General features: G+C 43.1%; 1 protein-coding gene and 1 long non-coding RNA gene across 2 annotated transcripts in view; one reads left to right on the plus strand and one right to left on the minus strand.

The window, feature by feature from the left end:
* The window catches only part of Cmya5 (cardiomyopathy associated 5), a 104,012-nt gene that overhangs the window by 29,744 nt on the left and 57,192 nt on the right, over positions 1 to 17,076 (minus strand). The window contains exons 3-6 of the mRNA NM_023821.3: positions 14,089 to 14,184; positions 12,695 to 12,928; positions 10,728 to 10,750; positions 3,897 to 4,015 (exon numbers count right to left, since the gene is read on the minus strand). Of these exons, the coding sequence (NP_076310.2) occupies positions 3,897 to 4,015; positions 10,728 to 10,750; positions 12,695 to 12,928; positions 14,089 to 14,184 (472 nt within the window). The remainder of the gene's footprint in view (positions 1 to 3,896; positions 4,016 to 10,727; positions 10,751 to 12,694; positions 12,929 to 14,088; positions 14,185 to 17,076) is intronic.
* Positions 2,848 to 4,299, plus strand: Gm4814 (predicted gene 4814). Its single transcript, NR_036451.1, has 3 exons — positions 2,848 to 3,039; positions 3,187 to 3,220; positions 3,619 to 4,299. It is a non-coding gene; the product is annotated as a predicted gene 4814 (long non-coding RNA).

Raw genomic sequence — 17,076 nt, forward strand, 5'->3', positions numbered from 1 at the left:
ATTGAAATGATTCAATAAAGATAAAGAAGTGAGGAGTGATGCAGTTATAAAAAACGGGAGCAAACGAGGAGAATGGTGAAGTTCATAGGCCAGAACAGAAGCTGGCTTCTAAACGAGAGGCACCCCTCCCCCTCTCTGCATCACATAGCCTCAGGGTTATGTCCTAGGCTTGTTAAACGAAGCAAGATAATGTAGATCGAGTGTTTGAACTGTGTCCGCTAGAAGCAGCATCTGGGGTGGCAAGACAGCCGTGGCAGGAGGAACAAACAGTAGAGAAGAGAGCAAAGAACTCCTAATCGTGAAGGCTGAACTGGAGTCTGAGTACCTGGCAGGCAGGTCATAGAGGCCATAGAGACAGGACACACTGAGCAGACACCTGCCTGCCTCCTGCCTGCCTCCGCCTTTCCCTGAAGACTGACAGCTGTATCTTCTAACAGAGAACCTAAGAGTGGTTCTCAATGCTACAGCCTTTAATACAGTTCCTGTTGTGGTGACACCCAACCATGAAATTATTCCGTTCCTATTTCATAACTGTAATGTTGCTACTGTGATGAACTGCAATGTAAATGTCTGATATGCAGGATATCTGACAGCCCCAAGGGGTCACAACCCACAGATTGAGAGCTACTGCTCTGAAGGTGTTCGTCCACAGAGAGGATCCAGCAGATTGTTGTGTGGCCCAGGTCTATAGAACAGCCAAACAAAGCACTTCAACTATTATTAGTCTTTGAAGCAGCATGGAGAGCTTCCTGGAGCATGAATAATGTGAATGATCTTCCCAGTATAAATTATACACAGGACTGGAGCTAACCTTGCAAAAAATGGCAACATCGTTCTATATCCTTTCTCTCTAGCACAACTTCACAAACTTAAAAACTGATTGTCAACCCCCCACCTACCACCTAACTTTAAGGTAGAGCCGCTGCAGGGAACTAAGCATAACATGCAGGCTAGAAGTGATTTTGTTTCCCATCCAAAGAGTTAAAGTTAAAATATCCTTTTCTTCAAACAGGAGATACTGTTACTCTTAAACATGCTCCAAAGGGGAATAAGAACATCACATAGACATAATCTAATAATCATGGCTACATTTATAATTCATATTTGGCAGAATGCTGGGACCTAGATCTTATATGTTAGCAACTCTGCTTAAACTTTTACAGGGGTAAACTTAAATAAGTGTGATGTCAAAAAATACAAATGGAATCTTGGGGCTTCTTTGCCAGAAGCTCGGGTGCAGGAAGAGGAAGCTGTGGAGCCCCCCTGACTGGCAGGATGCACCCATAGAACATTTTCACACTCAGGGAGCTACACAGTAATCAGCTGAGATTCCATTACCTGGGGCCAAATATATATTCCACTCAACCTCGCTTTCAAAAACTCCACAAAACGTACAGTCATAGAAGCATGCATCTACAGTTCCAGCACCCAGGAGGCTGAAGCAGAAGGACCATGAATCCGACTCCAACTTGGGTTATACAGTGAGATGCTTTCTCCAAAACCAAACACAGGTCAGGAGGAAAGCAGCCTCAGTCTCAATAGCCAAGAGGTGAAAACAACCCAAGTTCTATCCATGGATGGATGGATGGATGGATGGATGAATGGATGGATGAAACTACTCATGGTGTAGGCATATAGTAAGTCTTAAACACCAAACTTGTGACATGTGTCACAAACATGAGTGAACATGGGAGGAAAATATGCTAAGTGGAATAAAACAGCTACAGAAAGGCACTATCTGGTTCCGCTTCTTCAGAGCATCAAACTCAGAGAAAAAGGAGGGGGAGGGGCAATTTCTGGGATCTGGAAGACGAGGGGGTTAGTGTTTTCATGGACAGAGAGAGTCAGTGTTGCAAGATGAAATTCTGGGTATATATGGTGGTAATAGTTGTCAAAACTATGGACATACTTCATGCTACAGATATATACTGAGTAATACACCCAGTGTTGTGTATACACCTTTAATCCTAGCCTAGGTAGGTAGAGGCAGGCAGATCTCTTTGGTTGAGTGCAGGACAGCCAAGGCTTTATAGTGAGACCCTGACTCAAAATAGATAACTGGGTAAAATGAAATAAAGTAAAATAAAAATGAGTGCTTTTGTTTTTTAATAAAAATGGATAAATTATTTTTTAAGATTTATTTTCTTTTAATTTGGGGTATACATGTGTGCTTCTAAGTGGGCTTATGTCTATACAAGTGCTGGTACCCACGGATTCCAGAAGAGAGCATCAGAGTCCTGACCTGGAGCTATGGGCAGTTGTGAGCCACCATTGTAGGCACTGAGAACTGAACTCAGGTCCTCTGCAAGAGCACCACACACTCTTAGCTGCTGAGCCATCTCTCCGGCCCCTAATATATAGCAAATTATATATGCACCTTATCACAGTTACAAACAAATCTAAGATCCAGAATCAAACTAAGTAAACCTTCCTCCTGGGGCTGGTGTGAGGAGGAGAGGACTGGCCCTGTGGGTTTCACCAGGGCGGGGCCTCCGTGGGAACTGAGTAAGAGGTGAACGCTGTCGTCTCTCACAGGGAAGCCTGTGTTCTCTCCTCACTCTGTGTAAGTCAGCAGGAGCCAGATGCTCAAGGGCCTTCTCTCTGTGCGGTTGCATTGATCTCAGAACAAAATATACAGGCCCTGGGCTGCGTATTCACATGCAGACATATGCAGAACAGAGCAGACATTCATAGGCATCCATTCTCAGGGCTCTCTCCCCTGAGGTGCTTCACATCTCAGGGCTCTCTCCCCGGGGTGCTTCACACCTCTGAGACTGCGTACACTTCCTGGGCGATGGCAAACAGTCTGCGACTGCAATTTTGCAGCCTCTAACACACATAAAAAGCCCTCCCGCTGAGCAAAGGGCGCTCAGAAGTCTATTCTTGAAAACGGGCAGCTGTGTATAAAGAAGCCTTGAAGACAGACGGCTGCTCCGTTCATCAAAATCTTGTTTGCAGCTGATGTTCTAGTTTAATGGCTCTGAAAGACACGAGAAAACACCCTTCGGCGCAGGACAGTTCTGAAAAACATTCATTAGGGTAAATGACTAAATTGTCTACGTTATTAAGGTCGTTGGGTATGAGTGTTTTGCAGGTGGGGTTTTTTTTGGGGGGGGGGGGGAGTAAGCTTTCTTCTAAAGACACAGTGGCTTTTGACTGGTTACTAACCTAGAACTTTCTCAACAGGAATGAGCGTTTTAACACCCCTGCCATCTGTGAGGTAAACCTGGTTGACAAGGGTACCTTTGGATAAGGACTTGTGAGCACCCTGTACAGTAAGCAGAACTCAGGAACCAGGGAAATGACAGCTTTGAGCATTTAAATGTTGCATTGCCTTGTTTGCTAAAATAGAACATTAAAAAATAATTTGAAAAGCTGGCAGGATGCTCTGACAGCTGAGTGGGAGGTTCCTGGCTACGGGCCATGTTGCCAAGCTCTGAGTGCTCTAGGCTAATCTGTTTGGTTTGGGGGGTGGGGGGTAAATAAAGAAGAGGAAGAAGGAATGGGAGAGGGCAAAACTACCTCTAAGGTAAAATTCTTTCACCGCATATGAAAGTATTTTATTCCTTTTTTTACCTGTATGCCAGGCTGCTGTTGTGAAGTAATTCTTTTACATAGGGAGAAAAAAATTCCAGTTTTAAAAAATAGAATCAAAGAAGAGGGGACCTTCAGTTCCATTGATTTCATCTCTTCTGTTCCGGCCCCAGCAGAGTCACAGAGCTTCAACGGGGATGCACCACACCACAGAGCAGGGGCTACATCTCCTGCCTTATTTCAGAGTCTCGCTTTAAACCCTTTCAGCCTGCACGCATCTTCCCTCAGTTATAAAAACGTAACAAAGCAGGCAAGCGAGCTGCCAAGTTTCGTCGAGGTAAATGATATATTAAAAAGCTCACCAGCCACTTGTTTCAACATCTGGTCACTTCGCGCCGAGCTGTCATCGTAGTGTTCGAAAAGTGAGAACGCGGCAGGCATGTTCTCTAAGGAAGCTGTGCTCTCCATGGCAGACAGCAGCCTGACAAGGGAACAGAACGCTACTCAGTCGGGCAAGCATGAACACAGAACCAAAACAGTCTTCCTGCTCAGCCTGCAGCTGGTGAGGGTAACTGGTTTGTATGAGGCAAGGGCCTGCCAACCCCTAGGGCTTCCAAAAGCATAGGAAATTAGACATCTGGAGCCCATTTCTTCTTAGATACCTGATGATAGTAGGGGTCTTGTCCCTGGGCTCTCAAATTTGAAAAGTTTCAAGTTATCTAGACTTTCGGTTCCTATCTAATAAATCAGTCCTAAAATTTTGCTTCATGTCAGTTGTTATTTTATTTCCTGAAGGGCATTAATATCCTGAGCCAGTCTGCAAGTTTCCATGCTATAGGGCTGCTCCTGCTGGTCTCAACTCTCAACGCTAATCTTCCAGCCATACTAAAAAATAATGCTCACCTACTGTGTGCCAGGCTCTGTTCCAGGGGCTGGAAGTCTAGCTGTGAAAGCAAGGCTAGCCACTTCTAGAAGACAGGCCTCAGCTCACAGAGGAACTGGTCCAGTAGACCTAGGTCCTTAAGCAGAGAGCCTGCTTACACTAAGACTAAGCATTTGGGTCCAGGCAAGACACAAATGCATGGAAACACAAGGGACAGAAACAGGTCAGCTCTGAGAGGGAAAGACGAGAAGGAGAATTGACAAAATGATTTGTCTTTAACCGGAGGGGGCTCAGAGTGAGCCAAGGGTGTCTCATTCGAGCCTGGAATGTTCTTCTACCGAGGAAGGCAACATTGAGGAGCAGCACTGGCTTCCTTCTCTCAACTCACGGTTTTCCAGCGGCAGACCTACCTTGGGGCCTTTGCACTGGCTGCTGGGACTTCCCCCAAGTCCCTGCCCCCACACCAGCACAGTTCTTCCCTTCACTTAGCTCAGTTCTGTGTTCAAATGTCATCGAGGGGAGAGAGGCTACTAGTCAGGTCTAGGCTACTAGTCAGGCAAGGCCTCCCCCCACCCCCACCCCCCCCAACCTTGCTGCAGCCTCTTTCCAAGTATGTTTATTTCCTGATATTTATCATAGCCTAGTTTGTTCTTTATCTGTCAACTACACCAAAATACAATTCGCATGCAGGGAAAAACTGTCTTGTTCATCATTGTATTGCAATGCCTTACTTGATGCCCAGCAGGCATTTAATAAATATATCTTCATTTAGAAAGAGGGCAATGGTTAATTTGTATAGAAATCAGGATCTCAGGCATAGTAAATCTTGTGTCACAATAAGGGGGAAAGATCATGAAATATTTAAAGAGTCTCCTCTATGCTTACTATTGTGAAACATGATAAGATCCACTACCATTTAGTTTCTGGGGAAATGCTTCAGTGAGGACCTCAGGGTATTAAAAAATAATCAGAAATCTGAGTCAATGGAGAGAGTGAAGATATTACAAATGGAAAAATGACGTAAGCATAGGCCAAAGGTACCAAGGAGTATGGCTCACTAGAGAGCAGAGCACACCATGGCACAGGAAACGGGAAGAAAAGAAGGGGAAGCATTCTGTGACCTGATGCCTCTCACACCCACTGAAAATTTTTATTTTATCTTTGAAGTTAAGGAGAGTCACATAATTATCTGTGGAAGGGAAAGGTAGACAATGCTAGCAAGCAACTGAGGAGAGATCAGAGCCTACAGACAAGATAGGTAGTGGATGGGTTGTCAGACTCCCACACTGACATAGAGGGGGTAGAATAAAACCCTATATTAGGGCTTTGAGATACAAAATATGGAAAGAATAGGCTAGGAATTATTATTTGAGTGGTGATCAGGGTAAGAGAGCTGCCTTAGCAATAAAGAGCATTTGTTGTTCTTAGAGGATCCAGGTTCAATTCCCAGCACCCATTGGTAGCTTACAACCACCTGTAACACCAGTTCCAAGGGATCCAGTGACCTCTTCTCGTCTCCTCCGGCACCAGGCATGCATGCAATACATATGCATACATACATGCAGGCAAAGTACCCATACACAAAGAAATAAAAAAACAAAATGTAGCCAATATACACACTAAACCTTCTCGATATATTTCACTAACTTTACAGAAGCTGCCTGTAGATTCCACAGTAAAATGTTGAGTTTTCTCTTGTACATGGACTGATTCAATTTTAACAGCAAGTTGATATCCTTTTATAAGTCAGTGCTACTGTGTTTGAGACTCTCCTGTTTATAATACAAAAGACTAGAACATAGAAGGGAATGCATCCTCTTAACAGGAAAGCATTTATAAGGCAAAAATATGTTGTTCAAGATATGCAAATGTTGAGTCTGAATATGCTTGACAGCATTCATTAATTTAAGCCGAGAAAATTTTAATATATAATCACTGTCTTCAGAGATATGACGTGAAGTGAGAAAGAAGAAGCAGGAAACAAGCAAACAAGAGAAAATAACAGATTTAGCACTTCCTATAGAAAGGAAGAAGTTGTCTTGATTTAAAAGTGTGTGTATGGGGCTGGAGAGATGGCTCAGTGGTTAAGAGCACTGACTGTTCTTCCAGAGGTCCTGAGTTCAACTCCTAGCAACCACATGGTGGCTCACAACCACCTGTAATGGAATCTGATGCCCTCTTCTAGTGTGTCTGAAGATAGCTACAGTATACTATATAAATAAATCTTTTTTTTTTAAGTGTGTGTGTATGTGTGTGGTATCTGTGTGTATGTGTTTGTATGTGTGTATGTGGGTGTGCCAAGGACCAGCCTTGGCTTAGAGAGGGGCTCCTGAGAGAAGGGGTGTCTGGGAGCAGTGAAACAAACAACTAGAAGTCATGTTGTGGGTTTCAAGCTGACAGCCTATGTTCTGCTCGAGACAGCTTTCCAGATTGTTCTATGTCCTCCTTTCTCTGGAAATCTCTCTGGTTTTGTCTTGTTTTGTCTTGTTTTGTTTTTGTAATTCTAAAAACTCTCTACACAGCTCCTCTCTTGCAGACCAAAAGCCCAGTCTTTTATTTACATAATGATTCAGTCTTTACCCCAGGTTCCTTTTTGATAATCCCATGAATCAGCATCCCATGACCCCATTGATCAAGCTCCTTGATTCTTAGAAAGTTATAGCAAGCACAGCCAATAAGATAACTGGGTGGGACCTAGCCCTGAAATTATCCTACCATGCCTGGGTCTGGACCTAAACTCCCTCTGCCCCAGGCTGACCTTGAACTCAGGAATCTGCCTACCTTTGTATATGCCTGTCTTTGTATCCTGCCACTGGCTCTAGTGCAGCTGCCTCTGACCCTTTAGATCTCTGAAGCTCCTTATACAATTCATATTACATCCTTATATTTTGCCTGAGAAATTATATATTTTTGAACTCATGTTTTCAGAGTTCTTTCCCACAGCCTTAAGGGCTGTCCTAAAGGTCACAGCATTCTACCATTTTGCTGAGACATAGACACACCCCTGCTTCCCAGACTCACTGTCTCTGATTATCATGAAGTTATTAACCTTGGCAAAGAGGATATTCTTTGAAGAAGGAATATGAAAATATGTTCACTTTTATACAAACAAGGCGTACATTGATAGCAATCATCAATACCCATGAAGATCCACTCCCTGAAGGCTCTGTTCCAGGGGCAGAAAACCATGTCATACTGGCCAAGCTAGGTTCAGCATGTGTGTACGTGTGTGTATGTGTGTGGTTTGTTTGTGTTTATAGAGATTTATTTATTTGTTCCAATTTCTTCATCAAATCCCAGAGATTTGTTGTCCTTTATTTCACTACATAAAAAAAAAAAAAGTCAGTTATCCCAACACCTATATAACCTATTGAACATGGAGATGTCAAGCTGGTGCCTACATAGAGTCTCCATCTCTATATTCTAGTGTCTTTGGTACAGGAGTATACTCTGAAAGCTACTAAAAGAAAAACATAAACATCAACCTAACTACAAAGCCTTTGATCTACAATGGTATCCAGCCTGCAAGACATGCTAGGACAATAGTGGCACAGAACTTGTGGGAGTGAGCAACCAACCAATATCTGATTTCACTTAAGGCCACTCCATGAGAGGGAACCCATACCCAACACTGCTTAGGTGACCAAGAAGCAGAGACAGAATAACCTAGGAACCTAAGGTAAAAATGAATAATACTGATCTAAAAGCAAGTCGGGGGAAATGCAATGATAAAAGGATACCAAGAAAGCATAGCTCTCTAAATTAACATGAGCAAATCTCATATGATCTCATAGATCCTGAAGCAGCGTCCATACAGCCTGCACAGGTCTGCACCAGGTCCTTCAGTGCATATATTATGGCTTCCAGTTTAATGTTTTTTATGGGATCCCTGAGTGTTTGAACAAGTGGGTCTCTGATTTTTGTGTTTTCTCCTGGGCTATTTTCTTTCTGTTGGTTTGTTTTGTTCGTTTGATGTGATATTTTTTTGTTTTATCTTATTATATTTTATTTCGTTATATTTTGAATGAATGAATGTATGAATGAATGAATGAATGAATGAATGAAAAACTAGCCACTAGGGTAAAAGTTAAGAACTGAACTGTCATTTATACGTGCTGGGAGAGGAAAAGACTGTTTTCTCCAATGGAGTGAGAATGGGTGACACCAACCACTCCAGGGCTGCCCCACGTTCAGGAGTAGCTGCCAACACATAACGGGCTCCACTGTTTTTGTGTGCTTTTATTTGGTTACAGTTTGGTGTTTTACATTTTTTTGGTTTTTTCTGTTGGGGTGTTTTATTTTGTTTTCTATCTGGGGTATTGTGGCTTACTTGGGTTTCTGTCTATTTTGTTTTGTTGTTGAGAAAGAACTTAGAGCTGAGTGGGTAAGGATGAGAAGAGGATCTGGAAGAACTCGGAGGAGGGAAAGAATATGATCAAAGTATATTTAAATTTAGAAACTGTCTTAAATAATAAAAAGTATAATAAAAAGAAAATATTGGCTACCCCTTGAAATGATATGCAGCAATAGTAAAGATTAATTCATTGTCAATTGGGAGTGAAAAAGAAATTAATTAAAATGACATGTAAATTATCAAGTTAAAGCATAAAACAAAAGAAATGGTGTTCAGTATGCAATGGCTGTCAGTTCATATTAGTAGTAATCAAGTATTTAGAAAAATGAAACCATCCTTCAGCAGTTTTACAGTAAAAGCATTTATAAATTTTCATCTACCAAATTTCTTTCTAATCAATATCATACACATATGGGATGGGATAAAAATAATTAAATATGTACCTATAGTGTTCAGTATATGTGGAACGGCACTATGAATCCTCACATATGTTTAACTTAAAAATCAAGAATTCTATTACTGACCTCTAAGTTAGGACGTATATAGATCACTGCTTGGGTTTGAGTTTCTCAAACTCATCCACAAGAACTGGTGCAGAGCTGCATCTTCCCTGAGTGGTGGGATGAGGCTCCAGGGTCTGGGCATACACGTTAGCAGGTAGTCAGTCAGTTTTGCAAACCTTGGGCCTGAGACAGACTGCTCTCAACAAGAGGTTCCCAGCTCTGCCCGCCTGTCAAAATCATCCAGGAAGGTCTGTAACCAGACCACACTTCAAAACAGTGAAGCCCCAATGTCAGGACATAAGAGCAGTCAGACGTCACCATCAGCGATGGGTTTTGTTCTGTTGTCTTTTGGTTTTGTTTCTCGAAGCAGGGTTTTTCTGTGTAGCCCTGGCTGTCCTGGAACTTGCTTTATAGACTGGGATGACCTTGAACTCGGCTTGCCTTTGCCTCCTGGGTGCTGGCTTAGCATCAGTGGGTTTTAATGCTCCTCAAGTAACCGTTCAGAGCACAGCCACTGCTACAAAACTCTGGTCAGTTAGTGTTAACATTAATATATAAATAGATTTTATAAAGTATATTGGCACTATCTTATAAGCAAGTAAGACTCATTTCTGCAGCTTGAGATATTTGAAAATGATCAGGATTCCTATTCAAACTCCTTTTTTTCATACATACATCCCAGATAAACATTTCTGATTTAATATTTACAGTTTACTATCTGCCATTGAACATCAGTAGAAGTAAACCCAAGGGACTATTTAAACGATTTAGAAATGGACACTTAATCTTCCACTTAAGCTTGGGCTTAACTAGCAGAAACAATCTCACGTTCTTGCTATGGAGTTAAAGGAAAGGGGGTAAGAACAGTATCTGGGTGTCGTCAGTAGATGATATAGGAGACAAACAGAAATCTGATGTCTGGTGTTTTTATAGATAACACTTTCTAACCTTGTTGAGGTTTTGACTCTCACAAGAATGAAGAATCTCTTAGACCAAGTGTTAAGAGCATCGTCAACACAAGATGCAATTAACAGGGTATCCACTAGGTCAGTATCTATAGATAATCCATTAGATTAGCTGAGCAGAAGGAGATGAGGGCAGAGGTACCTTCTGTGGAGAAAATGATAAGCATGCCATGAAGGTGACACAGGTCTGAAAACTGTCTGTGACAGCAATGAACGATTGCTTTAAATACTCATATTTAACCAATAAGTCAAATCATTTATAATCTTTGTGTACTCAGTAGCAGGAAAGATGGTTGTGGTTAGACAGAAAGTACAGGCTTAGAACTCTACTCTATGATAACTGTTATTTAACCAAAGCGCATGCAGTTTCCTTCTGAGCTGTTATTTGACTTTTAAGAGTGCTGTGTGTAAGAGTGAAGCCCCAGCAGCCCAGCTCATCCCACCATGCTCTCTCCTCAGTCTGCTGCAATGCACCATGCTGCATGTACCTTTCATTGATTTCCTCAAAGGACTTGGGTTGGGAGAGGAGAGAGATGGGGGGGGGGGAGAAAGGGAGGGAAGGAGGGAGAGAGAGAGAGAGAGAGAGAGAGAGAGAGAGAGAGAGAGACTAATTAACAACAGAAAGTAAAAGCAACTAGGAGTATTGAGATCAAACACATTCAACCTTTACTCCTAGGCATCCCTGAGGCCATTTGTCTTTGGGACTTAGGTTCTAGCAGGGAAATTGGTACTCAGAGAGGGTGAGAGCCCAGGATGGAGAAGGGAGGGCCTTTCATTTGCTGCTTGCCTTGCTCTCCCTGATGGGCAAGGCTGGCAGTAGGCTGTTATATCCTGCTTTACTTTAGCAACAAATGTTTTAGAATTCTTTTCTGCAAGAAAAAAAAAATGACTTGGATTTGTTCAGTGTGGGGTCTCTATCTAATGAAATCAGCAGTCATCTTTAGAGATATCTTCTCTCTGCATCCTATATTCTCCAGTTTCTCTAGAATGAATAAATATCACTACCAAATGCAGAAACAAATGTTTTACCCTCCCCTAATTTGTTCTTCTGGAGAGAAAGAAATATTCTCATCAAAAGTCATTGTGAAAGAAAACGTTCCTTATTAATGTTATACTTCATAGGAGGGTCTCAATTTAAAAATATTAAAGCTTTGCTTTAATTAAACATAAAGCTACCTAATAATTTTAAATTCTCCTTTAAGGACGTCCATATTCACTTGATATAAATCTGCCCTGGCCAGAGGTGTCTACAGAGGCCAATCATGAGCCCTTTAATGCCTACTTTTGCCTCACGCTATCTCTCAGCTTCTCTGGGAGGTCTAGGATGATAGGGAACTTTGAAAGATCTCCATCTGTAGATTTCCCATTTGACAATTAGACTTGGGTCTGACCTCTGGTAAACATCTGTATTGCTCATGGTCAATCATGAGTCTACAGAGAGACTTTTGGAGAATTCTAGGGGTTTATGAGGCGCAAACTAAGGTGCATCCAAGAGAGTCTCGCTCTCTACAAGTTAAAATTAAGGAAACTTGTCACAGGGACACCGCTTCCAGCAATATCTCTGACCTATTTGAGGAAAGTGCCACAATTTTATCTCCCTGATACATCAAAAAGAGAACCAAAATGTTACATCAGCCACTTGGTAAGGTCAGATAGAATGGTTCATGTGAAAGTTCACCTCAGATGAGAGTTCACAGAACAGGCCCAGGGACGAGCATGGGGATGCTAAGTAACCAACAGGAGGCAGGGCTGGCCCAGGGACCAGCATGAGGATGCTAGGTAACCAACAGGAGGCAGGGCTGGCCCAGGGACCAGCATGGGGATGCTAGGTAACCAACAGGAGGCAGGGCTGGCCCAGGGACCAGCATGGGGATGCTAGATAACCAATAGGAGGCAGGGCTGACCCAGGGACCAGCATGGGGATGCTAGATAACCAATAGGAGGCAGGGCTGACCCAGGGACCAGCATGAGGATGCTAGGTAACCAACAGGAGGCAGGGCTGGCCCTTGGAGGACAGGCCTGGAGGCCTGGCATAAGTGAGGTTGTGAGGTGGCTCTTTGATTTTAGGTGATCGACCTTCTGAAGCATGATAATCAGACAGCCTCCTTTCATGGATCTCTCAGGGATCTATTAGTATTTGTGAGTCCTTTTTTTTATAGTATAGACATCATGGATGCCCAAAGATTTTGAAATTCCAGAGTTGTGTGAATTCTGAGAGACAGATCTTTCTGGGTTTGCCTTGAAGATGCTGCTTGCTTTGTTTGCTTTTTGAGACAGGCTCGTGACACAGAGCAGACCGGCCTTGTACCTGTGATCACTGCTGTATCGGCTTCCCAAGTGCTACGGTTACAGGATTGTGCCTTTGGACATACTTTATAAACAAATTTAGGAATAGTTTTTAAAGCAGACTTATGCCAGCCTTGCAGCAGGTATGGGCCTGTTTGCTGATACTTACAGCCAGGAAAACTGTCTCGTCAAGCTCCTCCGCCTCTCTCACAATAGTCTCTAGGGTGTCCTTAGCCGTGTCCATGCTCTGCAGGAAGTGGACCATCTGGTCATGCAGGAACTCCATCTTCTTCTTCTTCACTTCCTCGAAGCTCTGTGCTTTCTCATCATACTGCGCCAAAACCCTCTTCATCATTTCCTCGTTCTGCATTTCCAGTCGTTTCTCATTTTTGCTACACTTTTCCTAAAAGGGTGGAAAAGCACTTTTTAATAAGCCAAAAAGTGATGCCTTCACTTGCCCTTCATCCTTTTTTTCCCACTTTGGAAGAACTGCCTTCAGACATCATAGTACAAGAATCAAACATTAAATACATGGTCTAAACTTTCAGCCTATATATCTCTTTTGCTGTCATTAGCTTTGCAATGGAATTCACTGTAAGAGTATCATCAAGAAGGTACAAGAAATATCAAAATTTTAAAAAAGAGAAGAAAGTTGTATCCAGGAAAAATGCTGGCACTTGGGCTCTAGAAAGGGATGGTATGATCTTCACCTCTCTGTACCAATATTCTCCTGGGAGGAGCAGCTTTGCCACAGTGGAAGGAACTTTACTGTCCGTTTGGACACACCTCATGGCTGGCTATTCTCACTAGAACGATTGAAGAAGGGGGCAGTAAAGCAGGTGTTCCCTGATAGACAACAGGAGCAAAGGGATTGGATGGTAGTTTTCTCCTGTGGCCTGGAGCCCTTTAGCACTCCTGATTGACAGCTGCAGGTTTCTGGGTCACCTCCGGATAAGGACTCAACATTCCTACCTACTCTCTTTATGGTGGGGAGGCAGGAGTGTCCTGAGGCATCCATTGGTCCCAAGTCAGTTGCTATAGAACATTTCTGGAGGCCGAGCCAGTGTGGGTCAGGAAAACAGAGTGGAAGTCTCTCCCTCATGAAATAGAGACAGCAACTAACACCTCTTAGTAGCTGGTTGTGAGAGTTAACCTTCAGAGGGCATCAGTCTTAGTGTGCCAGAGTCCCAAGAAGTGATTGCCTTTAGGAGAAAATTCTTTATCCTTAGACAGAAAGTGGTCTCATGTCTCACAGTGAGGGAAGACTATAAGAACCTTCACTTTTTATTAGGATAACCAACAATGTAAACCCCACACACATACAAACACACTACTTATTATATCCCACAACAGGCACTCTATACCACACACACAAACACACACATACTCACACAAAAACACATGCATTTACCCTATATACCCCCTATACATGCATACTGCATACTACACACATACTACACACCACATGCACACTACAATACACACACCAATTCAGTTCCAACTAGTTTCCTGTTGATACAGTGTATAAACCAGGATAGAGTAGAAGCAAGTATGTTAACTTACCTCAATGGTATTAAAAAAGGATTCAATCTCACTAACAAAAGCTTCAATCCTCAAGGATTTTTCTTGTAGGTTCTCAAGAAATTCTCCTAATTGAACCTGAAGAGAATAATTAAAATATCTTTACTGTATAGAATTAGAGAAAAACAATCAATTAGTGGGTTCCAGTTTCTTTCTTTTTTTTTTCCCAAAGATTTATTTATTATTATATATAAGTACACTGTAGCTGTCACCAGAAGAGGGCATCAGATCTTATTATGGATGGTTGTGAGCCATCATGTGGTTGCTGCGATTTGAACTCAGGACCTTTGGAAGAGCCGTCAGTGCTCTTAACCGCTGAGCCATCTCTCCAACCCGAGTTCCAGCTTCTTTAATATAATTTTTAGAGATTCACTGTTCTATTTTTCACTAACAAATCAAATTTTGAATAATTTTTTTTGCTGCTTCACCTAAATGGATTTGAAAGATTATGTATGATAAACAGTCGAGTTTTATGGGGCTGGAGAAGTAGCTCGGTTGGTTAATCGCCTTCTTTGCAAGCATAAGGGCAGGAGTTTGGTTCCCAGACCAGTGTAAAGCCAAGTGAATGGATGTGCAAGCTTGTAATCCCAGAAACGGGGTAGTAGAGACATGTGTGTAGTCTACCATGAAGTCATGGTGGTAGGAGGCAGTAGGTCCCTTTGTATTTACAGGTGATTCTAAAATTCCTCAAACTGATAAGCAATGCTCTAGGGTTCAACTGCAGAGTCTATAACACTCATGTCCTTATGAACAGTAATAATTCAAATCCAGAGCTTATTAAACACAAATGCCCATGCATAGGTATGCCTACAGTCACGGGAAGACCAGAGGAAGACCTCTAGTATTATCTTCAGGCACTATCCACCTGTTTTGCTTTTGACAGGGTCTCTCACTTTCCTGGAACTCATCAAGTAGGTTAGGCTGGGTGGCTACTGAGAACAGGGATCTGCCTCCTTCAGGGTATCCAGACACCACTGCATACCAGACTGGAAGGATGAATCGGAGTCTAGAACGAGTACTGTGGAGGGGAGTGGGGGCCTTCTCTGGGAATATTAGCGTTATAGCTCTTTTAGACAATACTCAGTGAAACAGCCCTCTTAGATCATCTTCAATGAAACAGCTTTTGCACATACTTTATTTGGGGTCAACAAGGGTAATGTAAAATCACTGGCTGGAATTTAATGTACTGTGAATGCCTCATTTGTATTAAAGGACATTCCAGGAATCCCAGATGCTTTCTGGGTGGGTTCTTATTGGGTCAGAGGAAGTTGAACTTGTAGGTTTTCCAAGAGCTATGTGACCTTCCTCAGGTCGAGGGCATGGAGGGCAGGTCCCCGTACAAGGTAAGGGAAAGGGAAGCCCTACTGGTAAAAGGGAGTCCTCCACTTTGCACCAAGCTCAGCTATCCGGACATGGTAGGCCTTAAGTAGTAGGATTTCCCAACAACAATCTAGAAAAGTTGGAGGGTGGATGAGGATAGTCCTCAATTCATCCATAGTTCTAAGCGTACAGGTATTCTGGCCTGATGGGTTTCTCCTAATGCTACTTGTATTCTTATGTTAATTTGGGTCCCCCAAATTGTTTGCACAAGAGTCTGTGTCCCCCCACAAGTGTAAGGCACTAAGGGATCCTATCCCCAGTTGATTCTGATTGGAAAATAACGTTGCTGGCAGTCAATGGCCAGGCAGGGCAGACAGAGGCTAGGGACCCAGGGAGGGAGGGAGGGAGAGACGGAGGGAGGGAGGGAGGGAGGGAGGGAGGGAGGGGGGAGGGAGGGAGGGAGGGAGGAGGAGGAGGAGGAGGAAAAGGAGGAGGAGGAGGAAGAGGAGGAGGAGGAGATCCACCATGCAAGGAAAAGGAGATGAGAGATGCCACATGTGAGAAGATGTAGGAGCCAGGAAGAGTGCATCCTAACAGGCCTGAACTGGGTCCAGGGCAGCCAAGGAAGGATACAAAACATAGGAAGTGATAACTCGGGATTATCAGAGGAAGGTGGATTAGCCACATGGAGGTTAGAAAGTGGCTCAGCCACTGAGCTGTTTTAGGTATATCAAAACGTAAAGGCTATGTGTGTGTCTTTCATTAGGGAATGGAAACATTGGGGCGGTAGCAGGAACCCATTACCGGGATTTATTTGATTATTTTATTACTACAAAACAAAAACAAAGCTGAACAACAGAGCTGCAACTGTCCACAGAATGGTGATGACATTACGACATGAAGTCTCATCAAGAAGCTTCTAGTTTCCTGCAGGTCTCAGTCCCCAGCCCCGCCCCCAGCCCTTAGGCTTCTGTGACACAGCTGCATCTTTCTGTAGTTTCTTCTCATACATGTGTTTTTTCCTATATCTTCCACTTCTAGAATGTCCTCATTGCCGTTGGCTATTACAAGATCTCTACCTCATTAAGGCTCAGCCACACCTCAGCTTGTAGAGACATCTTTCCTGTCCCGCCCACTTCTACCCAACCATTAACCCCCAAAGGCTTAGTCTCTCAGCTCCCGAAAGCCAATACCGATCTGAGGAACCTCTAAGTTCACATTCTCATTCTCATTTTCTTCCCCTCTCACCCCCAAGGACTGGCATCCGTCCTGACCTAGAGCAGGAGGTTGACAAACACTGCAAAAGCAGGCAAGTAGAGAGTCAAGGATGAAATTAAATGAATAAGGGGCAGTCGTCACCATGTTGGGGATGGCGGCCGACAGTCCGGGAAGAAGCACAAAAGTCCACCCGGAAGGTGCTATCGATTTCTCTAGTTACAGCTGTTTGTGATATAATTTTACTTTCTTAATTTTTTAAGATTTACTTATTTATGTATATGAGTGTTTTGCCTACATGTACACATGTGCACCACAGGTCTTAGAAGAGGGCATTATTTTCTTGGAATCAGAGTTATGGATGCCTGTATGCTGCCATGTGGGCACTAGAAACTGAACCTAGTTTCTCTGCAAGAGCAGCCAGTGCTCATAACT

This window comes from Mus musculus, chromosome 13 (genome assembly GCF_000001635.26).
Source record: "Mus musculus strain C57BL/6J chromosome 13, GRCm38.p6 C57BL/6J".
NCBI lineage: Eukaryota > Metazoa > Chordata > Mammalia > Rodentia > Muridae > Mus > Mus musculus.